General features: G+C 32.1%; 1 protein-coding gene across 3 annotated transcripts in view; it reads left to right on the forward strand.

Annotated features, from left to right (window-relative positions):
- The window catches only part of BRINP3 (BMP/retinoic acid inducible neural specific 3), a 395,286-nt gene that overhangs the window by 19,736 nt on the left and 355,549 nt on the right, over positions 1–20,001 (forward strand). For all 3 annotated transcript variants that reach the window (XM_007989133.3, XM_007989132.3, XM_007989129.3), the window contains exon 2: positions 3,470–3,755. In XM_007989133.3, coding sequence (XP_007987324.3) covers positions 3,520–3,755 — 236 coding nt within the window. In that variant the 5' untranslated portion in view covers positions 3,470–3,519. The remainder of the gene's footprint in view (positions 1–3,469; positions 3,756–20,001) is intronic.

Here is a 20,001-nt window from a genome sequence, read left to right on the forward strand (position 1 = left end):
CTTTACTGGGATATCCAAATTTGTTCATTATAAAATCTCTTCATAAAGTTCTTACTAATATAATGATTTTAAGATATCACCAAAATTAGCTTAATTTGGGGTAGGATTGACATTCCTATGTGTTAACAAACTTTCAGAAAAAAATATTTCTGTACAGAACTGGGGAACATGTTCCCCAAATCAGAAGTAGAAAAAACAGAAATAATTAAAACCCCCAAATTATGTGGTAATTACCTCATAATTATCTGGTAATATTTTTAGGTAGTTCCCTGCACGAAATTTCAGAAAACCTTTCTATCTTCCTATATGTTAAGATGCATAACAATGTGAAATTATGGATATGTTAAATTGTGCCACTATAGTAACCATATTACATCATGCTATGTACCTTAAATATATACAATACAGTTTTTTTTTTTTTTTTTTTTTTTTTTTTTTTTTTAAATGAGGGATATGAAGACTATGGAACAAGCTCAACACATTTGATAAAGAAAGTGATAAGAATGTGGTTCTGGGTAATTCACCTATTGAAAAATTATGTAATTGCAGAACAGGACCTCAAATGCTATCTAGGTCAATTGTATCCTACTTTCATAACACTTTGTGTATTACAAAAATCATGTGTGTGAGTACAAATGTTTGGTTTAATTTTAAGGTATATAATGGCATGACTTCATACCAGTATAAAATATAACTTAAAACTTTACCACATGCCCTTACCATATGGTAGGCACTATTCTAGGGGTTTTACAAATATTAACTCACTCTATTTTTATAAGACTGATGAGGTGACCTCTATACTAGTTTAGGAATCTGACGCACAAAAGAAGTTAAGTAACTTGCCTAAAGTCAAACACCTACAGAGTTGTAGAAGGGCTGGGTGTTTTGTTTTGTTTTTGTGTTTGTATTTTTTTGAGACAGAGTCTCTCTCTGTCACCCAGGATGGAGTGCAGTGGCATCATCTAAGCTCATTGCAACCCTTGCTTCCCAGGTTCAAGCGATTCTCATGCCTCAGCCTCTGGAATAGCTAGGATTACGGACGCATACCACCATGCCCGGCTAATTTTGTATATTTTTAATGGAGACGGGATTTCACCATGTTGGCCAGGCTGGTCTTGAACTCCCAACTTCAGGTGATCCACCTGCTTCAGCCTCCAAAAGTGCTGGGATTACAGGCATGAGTTACTGTGCCCGGTCAGGGCTAGAATTTTAACACTAGCAGTTTGGTTCCAGAGTCTATTGTTTCAACCACTATGAATATTGTCTCTTGATGTTATATAGCCTAATTTGCTATACTGGTTATTGGGTTTGGAGAAAATCTGACCTTATTTTCAAAGAACTATTTTCCAAGTTATTTTTAGGATGAAATAAGTATTGTTTGAATATTTTCAGTAATATTCTTGTTCACATCTACATTTGGTAATAAGAGAACTTCATTTGGATGGTGTGACTGAAGTTTTATTCAATTAAGAAGTATACCCTTTCAGATGATATATGTAATAGGGACTTAAGTAGTATATTTGAATAATTTATTTTGTCTTTATGAAATGAAAAATTACTCATTGAAATTAAGAAATTATATCTTCTAAAAATAATGATTAAATTTTGTCAGTTTGAATGTATATGATAAGCAAAATTAAAATAACAAAGATGTGTTTAACAAAGATGAGCAATATTTTTTAGTCATAGAAGGATTTTTATACTATACTACTACACATAAGAATAATTGTGTTTATAAATGTAAGTAAGCTATAATTATTTTAAAATAAATGACGTAGTTCTCCTAAGCCAAAACATATGTAAAAATATTTTTTCAGCAGATTTGAAAGCTAGGAGTTGAATCATTTGACAATGGTACATTTATGCAGATAACAGAAAATAGTCTAAAATAGTCTAGAATCTCCAAGCTCCTATTCCAAAATTATTCTATTATAATATTCCTTCTTATAGAAAAACATTTTTACAATGTCTTCACCTATAAGACTTCCTATGTTGTTTACAAAAGAGGGTACTCTTTAATCCCCTTAGTGAGCAACTCATATGATTGAGGCAACTCATATAGTATGTGAGTAATGTCCTTTTAATTTTGTGATATGTAAGAGTTCACTCATTGTATCACTGTTTTGAGCTACTTCAGAGCTGCAAAATTATTTCTCTATATTTTTCATATAGAAGTAGTTTAGGATTAAATTATAAATAATGGGGTATAGCTAGGAAAGCAAATTAAAACCACCAGTGTTCTTATTCAAATACCAGAGAAATATGGTAACTACTATTACTGATATATCTTACTTAATACTCTAAATCTTAATTTTTTTTTCTGAAGACATTTTGCTGAGTAAGAACTTACACAAGTAAACCTTTCTCATTAGTCAGAATCTTTGTACTCTGTAGTTCTATGTGCTATGAATAATACTGTTTGAAAAGTTGATGAGGATAGAAAGAAAAATTGAATTCAAATATTTTTAGAATTTTCTGGTGCAGCATATAGACATTACATTGGCAGCTTTGTATAAAGTTTCTTACACTGTACCATACTGGGATTATACATCTTATTACTTTTTTTTGAATGGTTATACTACAACGTATGCAGTTTCAAAGTCTATGAATAATCTGCGTTAGCTTAATTTATGTGCATTCGCTTAATTTATGTGCGTATAATTTTGGAGGTATGACTATCTTATGAATAATACATATGCACATTTAAGTCTTTAAAGAACCTAGAACTAATGTAATTGTGATTCTGTTTAAGTAATCAGATATGCAGTTTTTTCCTAATAATGAAAAAAAAAACACAAAAAAACTGGGAAAAGACACTACTCCTCACATGCACTCTCCCACACACACATCTATTCATCTATCAATCTGTCTTTCTATCATCTCTCTGTCTCACTCTGTGTCTGTCTCTATATCTGTATCTATATATATCTATAATAAGTGTACACATATACACACACATATACATACATATATTTATGTATTCTGAAATCCACAGTTTTACTCCATGTTTATCTAGATAGGGAAATAACGACATGAATATCTTTGCATCATTTTAAAGCATTTATCTAAAATAATGATACAATAAAATTAAATCTAGTATTAAAATTTATAACAAAATTTATGAAACACTTGAACATATCAATTCTTTATTTGTATCTGTCCAACTTTATAAAACATTCCACTTCTGATTTTTGCTCAATAGGCTTTAATGATCCACTGAATGAAATTGTTATGCCGAAGTCCTGTTATGACTCAGTATTTTATTTTCCATTAATATAAAAAAGGCACAAAATATAAAAGATATACAGCTCTGAAAAAAATCATTTTGATTTGTATTTTATTCTCTTCTGCTAATGTTAATTTAAAACAATGATATTAGATTAAAATTTAAAAATTAGCCACCTCAACACCTTAACTGAGAGAAAGGAATCTTCTAGGGGTTAACTAATTGCCTGTGTATTTTGTCTAGGTGTTGAGGGAAAGCTAAGAGAATGAAGGCTCTAAATCCCCAGTGGAAGCATGATATGGCGAAGCAGAGCTGGTGCTGAATTGTTCTCTCTGATGGCTCTATGGGAGTGGATAGCACTGAGTCTTCATTGCTGGGTTTTAGCGGTTGCTGCTGTTTCGGATCAGCATGCCACAAGCCCCTTCGACTGGCTCCTCTCTGATAAGGGACCTTTCCATCGCTCACAGGAATACACAGATTTTGTGGACAGAAGCCGGCAGGGATTTAGCACAAGATACAAGATATACAGGTATGAAGCAAAGGGAAAGCAATTACAGAAATATCATCCTTGAAGGTTGTGTATAAATAAGTTTCTCGAAGGGAAAGTTTCAGATGGGAAAGAGTTATTATCAGAAGGGTTGCTATTTACTATGCACCATAGTAATGTTTTCTCGTTATTCAGAAGTATTTCTTATAGATGTAATATATTATGATAAAAATAGATAATGGTGACCACTTGTCTATCACTCCCAAAGTTAAGCATGTTACACTGCCTTAAAGTAAATGGCAATGTACTTGGAAGCTGAGTTTCTTATTTTAAATAGGCAAAATTTTGAAGTGAAAGTTTAAAAATTGCTTTTCCTTTCTACCTTATACAATGCTATGTTACCTTTTTCAGCCTAAATGGAAATGGTATCTTCTACTAGTCACTGAGAAGTTGAGTCACCTCATCCTTTTTTACCTGAAAGGTAATTGTATGTTCAGAAGTTAAAGGAAACAGCAATGGAATAAAAACAAGTAGCCGATAAATAAGACATGATAACAAAGATAAAAGAAATGGACAGGATTAAGATATATGATCTTTAACATTTATCAAAATTCTATGCTTAAAATCTAAATAAGTTACACAAAAAGAGTAATATATTAAATCCAGCAAAGGTTGCCTGCTCACCTGATGTCCTGTGAATACATTAAGTAGAAGAGTGTACAAGTGGTTGCCTGATGGATTAGATTATATTGATCTATGCCATGAAGAACGTTTTATGTGAAGTTATTACTTCAATTTGTTTATTGGTGATAGATTTTTACAATTCCTAGTTATTGGTTTAACATTTATGAAGAAGCACATTTGCTGTGCATTTTTGTGTGTCTATATCTATGTAGATACTCCTATATAAATATTTTATTTTATTCTGTATGTGCACCAGAGGGCACTCTGCTTGTTTGTCTGTGGTCATTTATACAGCATTATGAAAAATTTATAAATCCTCTCAGCAATGTATATTTACAGAAAAAAATGAGTGTCCTGAACAAGTTCCATGAAGCATCATACAATTATTGTTTTGCCTTTTCAAAAATAAAAAAAAAAACCTCTTATTCCATGCAGCCATAAAACTGTCATAAGCCTAATGAAAAGATTTACTCTATTTTTTAAATAAATGAAACGATGAGGCCGGGCGTGGTGGCTCACGCTTGTAATCCCAGCACTTTGGGAGGCGGAGGTGGGTGGATCACCAGGTCAAGAGATGCAGACCATCTTTCAACATGGTGAAACCTTGTCTCTATTAAAAATACAATTAGCTGGGCGTGGTGGCACGCCTCTGTAGTCCCAGCTACTCGGGAGGCTGAGGCAGGAGAATGGCTTGAACCTGGGAGGCGGAGCTTGCAGTGAGCTGAGATGCACCACTGCACTCCAGCCTGGGTGACAGAGCGAGACTCCGTCTCAAAAAAAAAAAAAAAAAAAAAAAAAAAAAAAAGGAAAAACAAGAATACTACAGATTTTCTTTCTGAAATGCAGCAGAAATTGTCAACATTTTATGATTCTGTGTTCATTTATTTTTATATGTGTTTATTGATTTAGCCAGTTTTTCTTCACAGATTGTGTGAAACTACCTGAATTTAGGATTGTAAGGATGTGTTAGATTTTAGCACTCTGCAAGATTTTTAACACTCTGCCAGACAAACTGATGCCAGTGCATGTCTCCATGATTTATTGGCATCTGTGTCTGGAGGTCTAAAGTGCTGTCTTAGGTGTGATTGTTGTGGTTTAGCTTATCAGTCAATCAGCTGTGAGCTGCAAACATGGCTTGACATGTTTTTGTTTTTGTTTTGGGACGGAGTCTCGTTCTCTCACCCAGGCTGGAGTGCAGTGACACGATCTTGGCACACTGCAACCTCTGCCTCCTGGGTTTAAGCGATTCTCCTGCCTCAGGTTCCCAAGTAGCTTAGATTAACAGGCACCCACCACCGCGCCCAGGTAATTTTTGTATTGTTAGTAGAGACGGAATTTCACCATGTTGGCGAGGCTGGTCTTGAACTTCTGACTTCAAGTGATCTGCCCGCCGCGGCCTCCCAAAGTGCTGGGATTACAGGAGTGAGCCACCGCGCGCAGCCAGCTTGACATGTTTTTGGAGGTGCTGGGTTGAATGAAAGAGGCATTATTTGGATAACAGATGTTAAAGGTAATGAACAAAAGTGCTTTGAGGTTTGTTTGCAAGGCTTATATATTGTTTGGTTTTTATGCAACTCACTTCCTGGAGACCTTCATTAGCTCTGTGCTACTTATCCTTCCTATGTCTTTACCTTTGTGGCTTGAATAAACATGTAAAGATATTAAATCCATTTATAAACAATGGAGCTAGGTTATAACGTCTTATAAAACCGTTTAAACATTGCAAATGATGCTATGGTTATTGATAGTTGCTATAAAAAGAACAATATAATTTATTCATTAGAGTTCCTTTAGTTTTAGTAAAGTGAGTTTTTGTCTTTAATATTTGTCTTCAAAAACAATTTTTAGAGGGTTCATCTTTCATTAATGTTTGCCATAAAATATAGAATTTGTGAGTACTTAAAACACACAGATGGAACATTAGTGCTTTCCGTATTTAAATACTTGATTTGTCATTTTAAAGATTGTAATTTCGTAAAGTGATCAGCCCAATTCTACTAGTGTTTATTATTACTATCATCAACACATTCTTGGGGAATATTGCATTGACATTGTTTCTGAAAGGCACTAGTTACAAATGTAAAACACATCAAATCTGTTAAAATAATTAGGTCAAATCTATTTTCACGTGTGTTTCTTCATTTCTTCCTCTTCTCCAGCAACATATTTTTATTTTCACTCTAAATATAGAACAGCAAGGACACAGTAATCAAAAATTGCTAAAATCATAGCTAGGGCTAAGATTTTTAAAAACTGTCATCATGTTTGAAAAGGTGTGTTTTTGTCAACTATAATATAACTTACATTTATGTTTTTAAACTTGTATATATGTAAAGTTATTTACAGAATTTGTATCTGAAACTACATTAAGACTTAAAAGATGATTAATTTGTGGGTTGGTCACTGAGTTGGAAGATTTAGAATGAGAATGGTAACAAATAACTTGCTATTTGGACAAATATTATAAGCTAGATTTTGAACTATTTTTCCCACTATCCTCAGATTGGTTCCTGAATAAAATAATAAGGCATTTTGAAAAAAATGCCTCATTTAAAAAAATAAAGGCACTTCTAAAAGTGTTTTTAGTTTCAGAAAGTGAGTTATGCCTGGAGAAATTTTGTCTACTCTGCCGCATGGAACAGAGGGACACTTGGCCCCTTAGTAAGCTGGAACCTTGTGTTTGCAGTTGTATTCTAGAAACACTATCCCTCAGGCTGTAAGCCTGTCAGAATAGTATAATTTTCTCCAGGCCATGGCAATCTTTATTCTTTTAATACATTAGAGGATATCTAGACAAGAGACTCATTTTTAGTGGCTCAAACTTAGACGCAGTTATCTTGAACCACAGATATGAGTTCTAAGGTCATAGGCTGGCAATTTTCATTACCATAAAATAAACATTTCACATATGTAAATCTTCAGATATGATGACTCAAAACAAAAATGTTTTTTTTTTTTCTTTCCCTAACTTCTAGCATTCTTTGGTTAACCACATGTGTAAGTGAATTATGGGAAAATGATATTGATTTTCTTATAATTTTTCAAAATATTATACAGACATGTCATGTTATCACAACTTGGTGTCCTTCTTCAGAGCACTCAAATAATGCTCCAAATTTGAGAACAGGAGACAATGGAGATGAACTCTGTGCCTTTCTAGTGTTTTTAGTCATGCTCCTTGAAAAAAATTATATTTAAAAAATGACCGATGAAAGACAAGATAGTCTAAAAAAAGTTAAACCACTATGTGGTCACTTCATATGTGACAGGATTATAATGAAATCTTGTGTGGGAAAGAGTGAACTTTTGAATAAAGGTTTCTTTATATGGGTATCCATATGAGAAAAGCAGAAATTTAATCCTCTCTTCATAACATATTTATAAATCTATTTCATATGGAAAAAGGATCTCAATAGGAAAGGCAAAAATATTAAGTTTCTAGAAGAAAACAGAGAAAAAAACTTCATAATTTTGGGATATATAAGAATCTATTTAAACACATGTTATTAAGAATTAAAATACAAGTATTTTTCAACAGGAATAAGAATTGGACAAGTATTTATTGATAAAGAGTTGTTTTTAAGAATATACAATTTTCTATAATAAAAACTATGAGGATTCTGGTTTAAAATGTCTTTAAAGTAGCAATCCGGATACAGATCACTTCAAACTTCCTATTAAAATACTATATTAATTATCAGGAGGGAAAATGAAAACTCATAACAACACAGAAAATTATGATGAATATGTAACTTTCTACCAGAATATGAGAGGCATTTAAATAGTTATAAGCTTCTTATAAGTTATAAGACTAGCAAAACATATTTTAATACTTCAGATGAGCAAGCCCAAATGCCTCAACAAAGTGGCACTTACCCTAAATACAGAAGGGAGCTGTGTCATTACCATCAGCTAACTACTCCGAAGCCCAGAGTTAGATCCTAATAGGAACTTTGCAGCTCCCTCTCTATGACAGGATCCTACCTTGAGATGTAGCCACAGTCAGATGATCTCTCTCTCTCACTATGTTCGGAGTTGGTACATGGCAAGAATGATGTGGTCGGAAGATATTAAATAAGGATGCCCATGTAATATTTGAGACATAATTAAACCAAAAAACAAAGAAACAGGAAATATTTTTGTCTATTTAAATTTTAATTTATTTGTTTGCCATGTATTTTTATTTGCTAAATTTGGCAACTCTAGAAGGGAATACATGAGTACTAGTATTAATGATTACATATCTATGACAAAGAACAAGGACTTTCAGAAGTAAATTAGGAACAGGGAGAGGAATAGCCTTTAATGTAGTTAATATTGTTTCCCTGGACTTTCTTGTTAAGATTGTCAGAGAAATGAATGTCAGGGTAAATTCCGCCTCAGCTATACACTGATAATTAAGCCCAAACCACTATACATCAGTGCACTCTCCTGCAAAACAAAGAAAGAATTGGAGACACTGATCAATACATGCTGTTTCAGCAAAATCTACATATTGATAGAGCCCTCTCTATTCCACATGACAAATAAAATAATACAGTAATATATTATACATAATACACGCGCGCGCGCGCGCGCGCGCGCGCACACACACACACACACACACGCTATAATACAATAGCACCTTTGGCTGGTAGTATGTGACAGTTTGAGTATCATAGTAGGGAGACCATGCTTTTATCAAAGGAAGAAGGTAACAAATTTTGTAAAATAGTCAAACGAAAGAAATAAATATCTTAAAGATTTAATAGAAGAGATTACCTGTTCATGATCCTTCTCCCTGATATACACATACACACACAAGCACACATGAATGCTTAGTCTCTTCAATAGATTGTAGGAAATTGTGGTATCTCTAAAAACAGAGGAATATATGGTAAGAAAAAGATAGGGTGAAAATAAAAAGGAGTTTGGAGGATGTGATAATAATGCAAATAAAATAAAATGTAGCAACAGAAATGAAATTCACACTAAAAATTATCACACAGAGTTTGCTGAAAAATAGCAAATATTGTTTTAAAATTTCAAGGAAATGTTAAAATATGATTCTTGGAAGAGGCAGTATTTAACAATAAAGATAACTATTAAGTTTAAGTGACCTAGGGTTATAAACTCTGATAATATAAATAAATACTTAGAGATCTGAATTTGAGTAAAACCTTAGAAAAATTAAGCAGAGCTGAAATTCAAATTTATTAATATTTCCATTTCTAACCAGAAAAATTAAGTTTCAATTATTATTGCTAACCTTAACAATAACAACTTGCAGATGTAAAAAGCATTATGTGTATTTTGAAAATTTCCTGCTACATATAAAGAGAGACATATCAAAAGTTTAAAAATAAATGAAAATGATAGAATTATCAAACTTGAAACCAGGTGACCTGAAAAAACAAAAATATAGCAAATGTAATAAGTGTAAACATTTCCAGCTCTAAAAATAATTATCATAATCAGACTTAAACATTTCTTTGAATATGCTACTTTTAGCAAAGTTAACTAAGACAAAATTAGACACAACATAAAAAGTAAAAAGATAATCAATTTTCTTAAATGCCATATAACTCTATATAATGAATAGTAAGTTATACATAGATCTTTTAGAAGAAACTAAAAAAAACCACACACACACACACACACACAGAATTGTCACAAGAAACTTTAATCTGCTATTTTAAATTTTATGGATGAAATAGACCACACACATACAACACACCTCCCAAGTGTAGGGGTGATAAGAAAAAATATTGTTTAAATATAGAATTTAATATAATTGTACTGATATAGAGAATTTTGTGCATTAAATATGTAATATGCATCTTAAATACGGTCATGGAATGTATACTCAATCTGACTTTATTCTAACCCACAAAGAAAAATATTAACATAATAAATTAAATATATCCTTGTTTTCAGAATTCTCAAAAATCTTAAGAATGCAAATTTAAAACTAGATATTAAGAATAGATATTTAAAGAAATAAATTTAACTGTTTCCTCAGAAAACTGATAATTGAGTTTTAATGGTACTAAATATTGTTTTATTTTCAAAAGGTATTCAATACAAAAAGAAATTCTTTCATTTCCTTCAAATTTAAGTAAAACAAAACACATAAAAATTTAAAAACGTAGAATAGGGCTGTAATTATTTTAGGATGGTCTTACTTTTTTAACATATACAAATGCACACTAAAAAGACTACAAGTATTGCCCCTAATGTTTGAGTTATCTCTTGTGTAAAGTTTTATAGGTTTTCCCTCACACTTTTTTGTGATGAATATGTATAAATTTTATGATCAGGCAAAATATTAGCTGTTATTAAAAACATTAGGATGAGCTGTAATTTATTTGATAAGTTATTTGCAAGTAACTAACAATGAAATTATGATTTACCAGGATTATTTAAGAAAAAGTTAAAAATAGAGTTAAAATAATGAAACATAGTTCATCCTTTTAGCCTTAGCACTAATTTTTAAAATAATTATAATTAAACATCTTCATATGTGAAAGACAGACTATAACATAAGTCAGAAGTCTTTGGGGATCATATCTATATGTTGTGTATATATATACAGAGAAAGCTATAGGGAGAAAGAGGGACTGCAAAACGTGTGTATGTACGTACATATCTATATTTTATATACATAGTGCAAAAGGTGTGTGTGTACATATATATCAAACAATATTTAATTCCAATCTCTTCCCCTTTTGTAGTCTGGAAAAGGGAAAGGGATTGGAATTATTTCATATTTAATAAATTAAAAAGGAACTAATACATCCTATTTCTAGTATATAATAAGCTATTCACAAATATATATATAAGGTATTCAAAAATGTTGGTTAAAAAATTACAGTGTATATATATACTATTTTACACTATATATAGGGTAATAGCCTGGACTGTATCTATCTATCTATCTATCTATCTATCTATCTATCTATCTATCTATCTACCTACCTACCTACCTATCTATCTAGTCCATACTAGAAAAGGAAAAGAGATTGAAATTAAATATTGAATTTTCATTATGTAATTGGTGCTTTCATGTTATCTTATTTAATCCTATAAATAGCTGTAATAATTTCCATTTTACAGATTCAGAAATAAAAACGAAAACATGCTGAACTTTTGTTAGCCCCTCATATCCATGAATTTCTCTTTCATGTATGATATTGCACTAAAATCACCTTCTAACTTAAATTATGAATACGTGGAAGACAGAACTTTTTCCTCTTTCTGTTTTATTTATTTAATTTTATACACTTTATTTTTTTTATTTCTACCTTTCTGTCTTTAATTTCCTAGAGCAAGCCAGTTGCTCAACCATCAAAGGCACTGGCTTTGCATTTGGATATGCTGGATTTAGAGACCAATGCGCATCCCAATGAAAATATTTTCTCTTGACTATAAGCAAGGAGGCATGTATTCTTTTCTGTCTTTGACAAAATGCAACTATTCACTCAGGTTTGTAACTTAATTTCTCAGACTTCAGTCTCTTCATTTGTAAAAGTAAGACTGCACTAGATCTCTATAGATCTTTTGAGCTATAAAGTTCTATTTTTTGGCTATCAAAAGCAAAAAGGAAACATCAGAACAAATAGATTTAAAGGATTCAAACAAAAATATACTGTGGTTAATTCTTATATCTGCATTTATTTGCAAAAATCACTTACAAATACTTCTTTATAAATAATATATAAGAATCTCTTATACTTCTTATATTTTTCTTTGTGTATATTGGAACATAAATTGTGTAATTTTTATCTTTCCCCCACCAATCTAATTTTTTCCTATTTCTTGTATGTTATATTGAAGAAGCTATAGTAAGAAGGAAGCTTTTTATCCTAGTTGGTTGGTTTACTATAAATTACTACACTGTTAACACACTTGGTGCAATGATAAATTAAGAGGAGTATTCTAGGTGGTGATTTTAAATAATAATCAAAATACATTAATAACCAAAATCATTTGATTACATGTGTACAATGATATTGCTATATCTCTAATTTTGAGATTAAACCATATCATACATTTTAATTTTTGTTACTTGATTATAACTCACAACTGAAATATACAGTTGCCATTGGGAAAATTTCAGTCAGAAGTAATATAGAAATATAAAGAGTTTAGAAACTATAATCCACTGTCAGAAGAATCAGTTCTTAATGAGAATTGTGCATTATCTTGTTACTATAAATTAAAAAGCTGTGCTTTTGTAATAATTAAAACAATTTATAAATAATAATTTTTAGTTTAATAGTGTATTCATGTTTGTTACTATTATAATGACAAAATAAACAAGATTGCTAGTTAACACAATTATTTACAGAATAGGAAACAACAATTATGATGTTTTGGCATTTAAAAGAATACTTTGATTATTTTTCTCTATCTAATCCCATTTCGCCAAGCACTCTAATTTTTCATTTTCATTATCTCTGTGATCTTCTTCCAAGTGAAACTGCCAGAGTTATTAGACTTGTTCTCTTTTGCTTTCACTCATCTGGAGCTTTTGAATTGCTAATATTTATTATTTTAACGAGCACCATTCCAAAAATGTGAATTTGAAAATTAGAGGAAAAAAACTGGGTTTTAACACTTTGAAAGGTTTCTTGACGCTTTTCTTGAGTGTGTGTGTGTATGCATGTGTGTACTTAAATGAAATTTAATGAGAAAAAAGTGATTTTCATTATGATGTTTCTAAGTTACAAAAGATTCTAAAATTACATTCATTATGTCTTTTCTACTTTTATATAAAAGTAAAATAGCAATGGTAATGACAATATTTTTTAATGAAGTTTAAATATATTAGTCCTAAGATTAAGTTAAAATATTATCTTTCATTTTAATAAGCATCTGTGAATACAAGTAAAAGATTAGACCCTCATTTTCCAATTGTACTTTTAAAATTAAAGCTGAAATGTGTACTATTTATGGTTTATAATAGATATTAATTTATCCAATATCCATAATTAGACCAATCTTCATAGAAGTAGCAAGTTTTTCGTTTTTTTTTAAATTTCCCTGCTTGTTTTTTAATTTCCCCAAAGTAACTTTTTTAACTTCCCCATAATTTTCAGTAGGAATTATAATTCCGTAATGTGCTTTAGGATATAATAATTATCCAATAAAATTATGTCTCTAAAATAGTCTTACCAATTAATTAGTAATATTTATTCATGAATTTGCTTCTCTTACTGACGTGATGTGATAATATAAAAATGTTAAAAAATGTTGGTTGAAAAAAGTTACACAAAGGACGTACATATCTTATTAAATATTCCATTCATTTATTTCTCCAAATTTCCCAGTAAACAAAGTCAATATAAAAAGCTTATTATTTTTGGTAGGGCGCGGTGGCTCACGCCTGTAATCCCAGCACTTTGAGAGGGCAAAGTGGGCGGATCACGAGGTCAGGAGTTCGAGAACAGTCTGGCAAATATGGTGAAACTCCGTCTCTACTAAAAATAGAAAAATCAGCTGAGCATAGTGGTGCGAGCCTGTAATCTCAGGTACTCGGGAGGCTGAGGCAGGAGAATGGCTTGAATCCGGGAGACAGAGGTTTCCGTGAGCCAAGATTGTGCCACTGCACTCCAGCATGGAGACAAAGCAAGACTCTGCCAAAAAAAAAAAAATTAAATAAATAAAAAAAATAAAAATAATAATAATAATAATAATGAAATAAATAAATATAAAAAAATTAAAAAAGCATACTCTTTTTACATAAACCTAGGAAATATATTAATAAGCCTTTTTATTTTAAATGTATAAGCTAATAACTGATTTTTAGTATGAAGAAAAGTTCTCTGAAATTTGAGGGAAGAGACTTTTTGCCAGTGAATAGTTTGTAAACTTGGGAAACAGCGTTTGTACACAAAAGAAGAAAATTAGATTTAAACAAAACATACGCCACTAAAATTCATTCCAGAGACGAAAGAGATTGTTTATGGGTTTTGTTTTGTTTGGGATGGAGTTTTGCTCTTGTTGCCCAGGCTGAGTGCAATGGCGCCACGTCCGCTCACTGCAACCTCCTCCACTTCCTAGGTTCAAACGATTCTTCTGCCTCAGCCTCCCGAGTAGTTGGGATTACAGGCATGGGCCACCCCCACCCCGCCCCCGCCCGGCTATTTTTGTATTTTTAGTAGAGACAGGTTTTCTCCATGTTGGTCATGCTGGTCTCAAACTCTCGATCTCAGGTGATCTGCCTGCTTCCGCCTACCAAAGTGCTGGGATTATAGGAGGGAGCCACCGCCTAGCCCACTGTTCATGTTTTACAGTAAAGTTCCTGCCGAGGTTCTCAATCAGTTCTGCATACAGAAAGACTGAAACTTGCTTAATTAAGGTTGATCATTGCAGCTGAGTCCTGATTGGTTGATACAAGCTGAGTCTTGATTGGCCAGGGTAGGTAAGTTCTGATTGATTGGCTTTCAAGCCCCAAACTACAAGTCACTGTCAGACCTTTCAAACTGCTGGTGGTGAGTGTGGTTCACCTCTCAGTTTATCTCGGCAAGGATAACAGACACTGGTTTGGCTTGATTGCAGAAAGGGAGGTCCTGTGATGCTTTTACAACATCTTTCTGGGAATGAAGAGTATGTGACCCACTGCTCCCTCATGCAGGTATGGCTGCCTGGTTCTGTTTCAACTTTGAACACCCCAGTTTGCCAGGGTGTCCATTTTGTTTGCCAGTAGAGGAGATACTTTAACCTAGGGAAAGGGAACGTTTAATACTCTTCAGGTCCTTTTAAAGAATTCTCAGCGTTCTTTGAATATTTTCTTTTAGTCAAGATACAGAAGGCTGGCCAGGCACAGTGGCTTACGACCGTAATCCCAGCACTTTGGGAGGCCGAGTAAGGTCAGGAGTTCGAAATCATTCTGGCCAGTATAGTGGAAACCCATCTCTACTAAAAATATAAAATTTAGCCGCGTGCGGTGCTGCACGCCTGTAGTCCCAGCTGCTTGGGAGACTGAGGCAGGAGAGTCACTTGCATCCGGGAAGCAGAGTTTGCAGCGAGCCGAGATTGTGCCATTGCACTCTAGCCTTGGGCAATAAGAGCAAAACTCCGTCTCAAAACAAAACAAAACAAAACAAAACAAAGGTTACAGAAGGCTTCCACAATATTTGAAAGTATTTCACTAGTTTATTGTTAAGGCACCTGTAGGTCAAACCCGAAAGTATATACATATACACACACGCACTCACGAAGAAAATACACACAAAGTAACCACACACACTTGAAGAAAATACACAAAAGGTAATCACACACACGTAAGTACCTTACTTGTTTTATTTAAATCCATTTTTCTTCTTTTGTGTACAAAGTATGTTAAATCTTAGGCATGTGTGATTACTTTTTGAGCCTTCTCCCTTCATTTACACATATGTGGAATCTACCTATTTTTTTCTCTTTTGAAATAGTTGAAAAGAGCAAAAAGAGAATGGCCTGGGCTTTGCGTATCCTTATTGTGACAGACAGTTCCCTGGCTGCTCATTTAAATAGATATTAGTAGCTAACTAATTAAACTACCTCTCTTGTCAGCCAGAAATTAACAAAGGCTTAAAAAATTAGCAAAATCTCTGTTTTGCTGTGGCCTTATGTGCTGACGGTCTTATCTGAAAGACACACACAACTATTTCCCAAAACAGAATAGAAAATTAGATTTAAATAAACATACCGCATTAAAATTCATAAAGTATTTTCTCATGAAATGTAATCTTTCAAAACTTAACCATTATAGGAAAGTAAATTTTTAAAATACAACAATAGGTTTAACACTCATAGGAATACATTTCCATGTTTATCAATTAAAAAAGCGAACAGACTATAATCCTTTTTTGCAGTGATCTTTTCAGGATTTAGATTTTTTTTTTTCTCCCAAATAAAACCAAAGATTGAAAATGACTTTAAAATTTATCTACTCAAAGCAATGATGTTTAACTCAGGCTGATTCCCATTTATAGTATAACTGTCAAGTGATCATCTAACCATTCTTTAAATGTTTCAAATTACTGGGAACAAACCACATTCCAGGGTGTACTTTTCTAATCCTATCCCAGTTCTGTCTCTTCAATGTTTAATCCAATGAAAGCACTCAGACTTCACATTATTATTCTCTTTTATTGAAGTACTATTAGGGAGAACTAGATTCTCCTACTCTTGAGAGCATTGCATGTGTTCGTATCTCATTAAAAATAATAAAAAAATATATTTGACCCATTTGAGAAATCTGTCAAGAATTTTCTTTTCTTGAAAATTATACTCAAACATACTGGTTTATTCCAAATATGCACATTTGAAAGGAATAGTTCCTATGTATTCATTTGCATCACTGACAAATATCTTAGCAGAATAGCAATAAAAAAGTATCCTCAATTAAATAATGAGAAATCCTCCAATAATTAGATAATTTTCAGCTTTTTGTGTAGGTACAAAGCCCTTTATGGAAATTGCAAAATTCCAAAGCTTTGAAACTGGATCATTTTCTTTTAGCATATTTTGCTTTGAAACTTGCCCTGACTTTGACAGATGTGAGATATAGTTTTTATTTTTGTATTGAATGCAAAATAGTCACCCTTTATTGCAAGGATGCTGATGTACTTGATTATATGTTACTGCCTCACATTCCATTGAAAATATTCCATGAGATACACTGTGTGTTCCTCATTTCCCTCTAAAATACAGAAAACTCTGAACTCTGAAGCACATTTGACTTCAGGGGCTTCAGATACAGCACTGTGACCCTGTATTAACTTCTAGGACTTTTTTTCTAGCTTCTCTATTATGATATTATATTTGACCATGTCAAATGTTGCCATAACATTCAAGTATTTTACAGAATACTGACTGATCTTGTTGATCTGTTAGTTTAGCAGTCCCACCTAAAGAGAAAGTAAGTGAATTTCACGATTTGTTTTTTTTCTTTTAATCTAACTTTTTAGCCTATAAAAATACAATCTAGGACATCCTTTTCATTTTTGTATATTAAAATTGTATTTTAAAAGATTTCAATTTTTTTATTAGAATTGTTTTCTCATCAGTACTTTGCAAGTGTTTACTTAAGTTGTGACTTTGTAATCCTCATACTTTATTGATAAGTTTTTGAATCTTTTATTTTCCAGTTGACTTTTAACTTAAGTTAAATTATTTATTTTTGCATTATGTCAACTTAATCCAGCTCGTTTGGACTGGAGAGGTAAAGACAACACATAGTTGGATAGAGAGATAAGTTGATATTGTAGAACTGAGGTTTCATGCTTTTATTGACCATTTATTCTTTGTAAAAATGTACAAAATTTTATCAGCCCTCTGTGTCTTTGAGTCCTCATCTAGTAAATGAAGATAACAGGGCATTCTCTAAGTTTATTTCTCACTATGACATTCCATTAAAATTAAGTTTTACTGGTCACCTTTCTGACATAATCTATTTGATAATGTTGATACATAGAATAACATCACTGTGTATAGAAGTTAAAAGTTTCTAAATATGCCGTAGAACTGGCTGCAGGTTTTATTTCTTTAAGGTTAATACTTAAATTGTTTTGAGTATAATTTTGTGATTTACATAATTATATTGAATGAACACTGTGGCTTAATATAAACATATCAAATTTTTCTAATTTCTAAAATTCATGTGTAATTTTTGTCAAGATAAATCCTATTTGCTTTTAAAAGGAGAAACTATTTAAATAATGCAAGAGACATTAATAAAACATATCAGATGATGAAGAAATTTCCATTGTTGGATTCCGGTAGATTATAATTTTAGCAAGTCATATGAATGGATTTTCTTTTATTTTACAAAAATTACAACTAGCTGTTTCCTATAATCAAACTTTATACAATCAATGAATACATTTTATATTACATTATACCTTTCTCAAAATCTGATTTTTGATAACTGCTGGAAGAAATACAGTCTGTTATGTTAGCATATCTTATATTAAAGTGGTTATTCAAAGTATTGTTCGGTGAAAACTAAAGTACTATGATTAGTTCTTCCCTTTCAGTCAAATCAAAAGAATCAAAATGAGAATTTAAAAATTTGCCAACGACATGGGAACTTATAGCTTGAGTCTTGTTTTTGCCATTATTTAGGAATGTTTTATTATAGGAAAGAAAATTTATTATTGATATTATAAGAGGTTAATATTACTTAAAAACTCAAATTTTCTACTTCTATTTCTGGCATCTGTTAAGAATTAGGATCACATTACATTTCCTTCCTTGGCAGTGTTCACAGTTTCAGCTTTACTGTTTAGACCTTAGGTTATCTGTCTTCTACTTCTGGCCCCAGTCATGTCCCTTAATTAGATCACCACACAGCTCAACATCTTTCTACCATTAATTCATTCAAGCACCCATACACATACACACACACACGTACTCTCACAGACCTTACAAAAATTTGGAATTAGATGCTATTTCTTCTGCCTTGGAGTAAAATTTTGATTTAGTTTTTAAAGACATGACTTATTTGGTTAAATATAAAATAGTCTTATGCTATGCTTTTGTTATTTAACACTTCAAAATTTAAACTGGAGATTCAAACCAAAGTAAGGCACTGAGGTTATATAAAAAACACATTATATTAATATACCCGGTTTCAGTTGAAATACTCTTCATTTTCCCTTTATTCTACTGTTCATCTGAACATTATGCCTACTTATGAGCAACACTTTTTTCTCTCCTAGGAAAAGTGGAAGATAAGAGTGCAGGGTAAGTTACATTTATTTTTATGTTTGTTGGCCTGCATTGTGTCAAAGTCAAAAGGGAAGAAACATACTCACCTACACCTTCTCCCCTTTTGGGTCATCTCCCACATAGACACGCAACTCTGAAAATGCCATCATTAGACAGATTAGGTAGAAAGAATAAACTTAAATCAGAAAAGAGCTCTTTAATTTCTACTCTGTCATAGGCAACCGGGGACAAAAATGAAAATAGAGAGGCCTGAAAATACCAGTGGAATATCTTTCTGGGGTCTGAGATTTAATCCCGTGAAGGAGAATAAGTTACTTCTGCAATAGAGGTGATATTAACCTATCCTTTACTCTTGCTGTCACTTAGCCTACATTGATAACTGGCAGTGTCACTATTATGGCATCTTGAGAGGGAACATTTATTCATCCTTGGTTAGTGCCTTTCTCCTCATTGTCAAGGGTAACTGTTCACCTTTGCATTTTTGCCTGACACGGCACATGTCTCAAACTAACATGCTGTTCACTAATCACTATGGAATTAAATTTAGTATATATCAACATTTAATAAAGGGGGAACCTTTGTAAAAATTATCCAGTGGCTTTAATATTAAGGTGCTTATGTATTTCATATAAAATGTCCTCAAAGTCAACGTAAGCTACAAATCAAGCTTCATGATGGATTTTTATAGCTACAGTATAAGTTTCCCAAAAGTAGGAGTCAAGAAGTTCATCTTTTTGATAATGCAGTTTTGAAAATTTTGTTAATACGGAAAAGAAAATGTGTGGCCATTATATTATCCTAGTTTATATATATCGAGAGAAGTGATGAGAGACAGAGAAGAGAGAAAAGCTGTTGATAGTGTCATGTTATATCTAAATAAATAAATATAAACCTAAAATCATAT

This window comes from Chlorocebus sabaeus, chromosome 25 (assembly GCF_047675955.1).
Source record: "Chlorocebus sabaeus isolate Y175 chromosome 25, mChlSab1.0.hap1, whole genome shotgun sequence".
Classification (NCBI taxonomy): domain Eukaryota; kingdom Metazoa; phylum Chordata; class Mammalia; order Primates; family Cercopithecidae; genus Chlorocebus; species Chlorocebus sabaeus.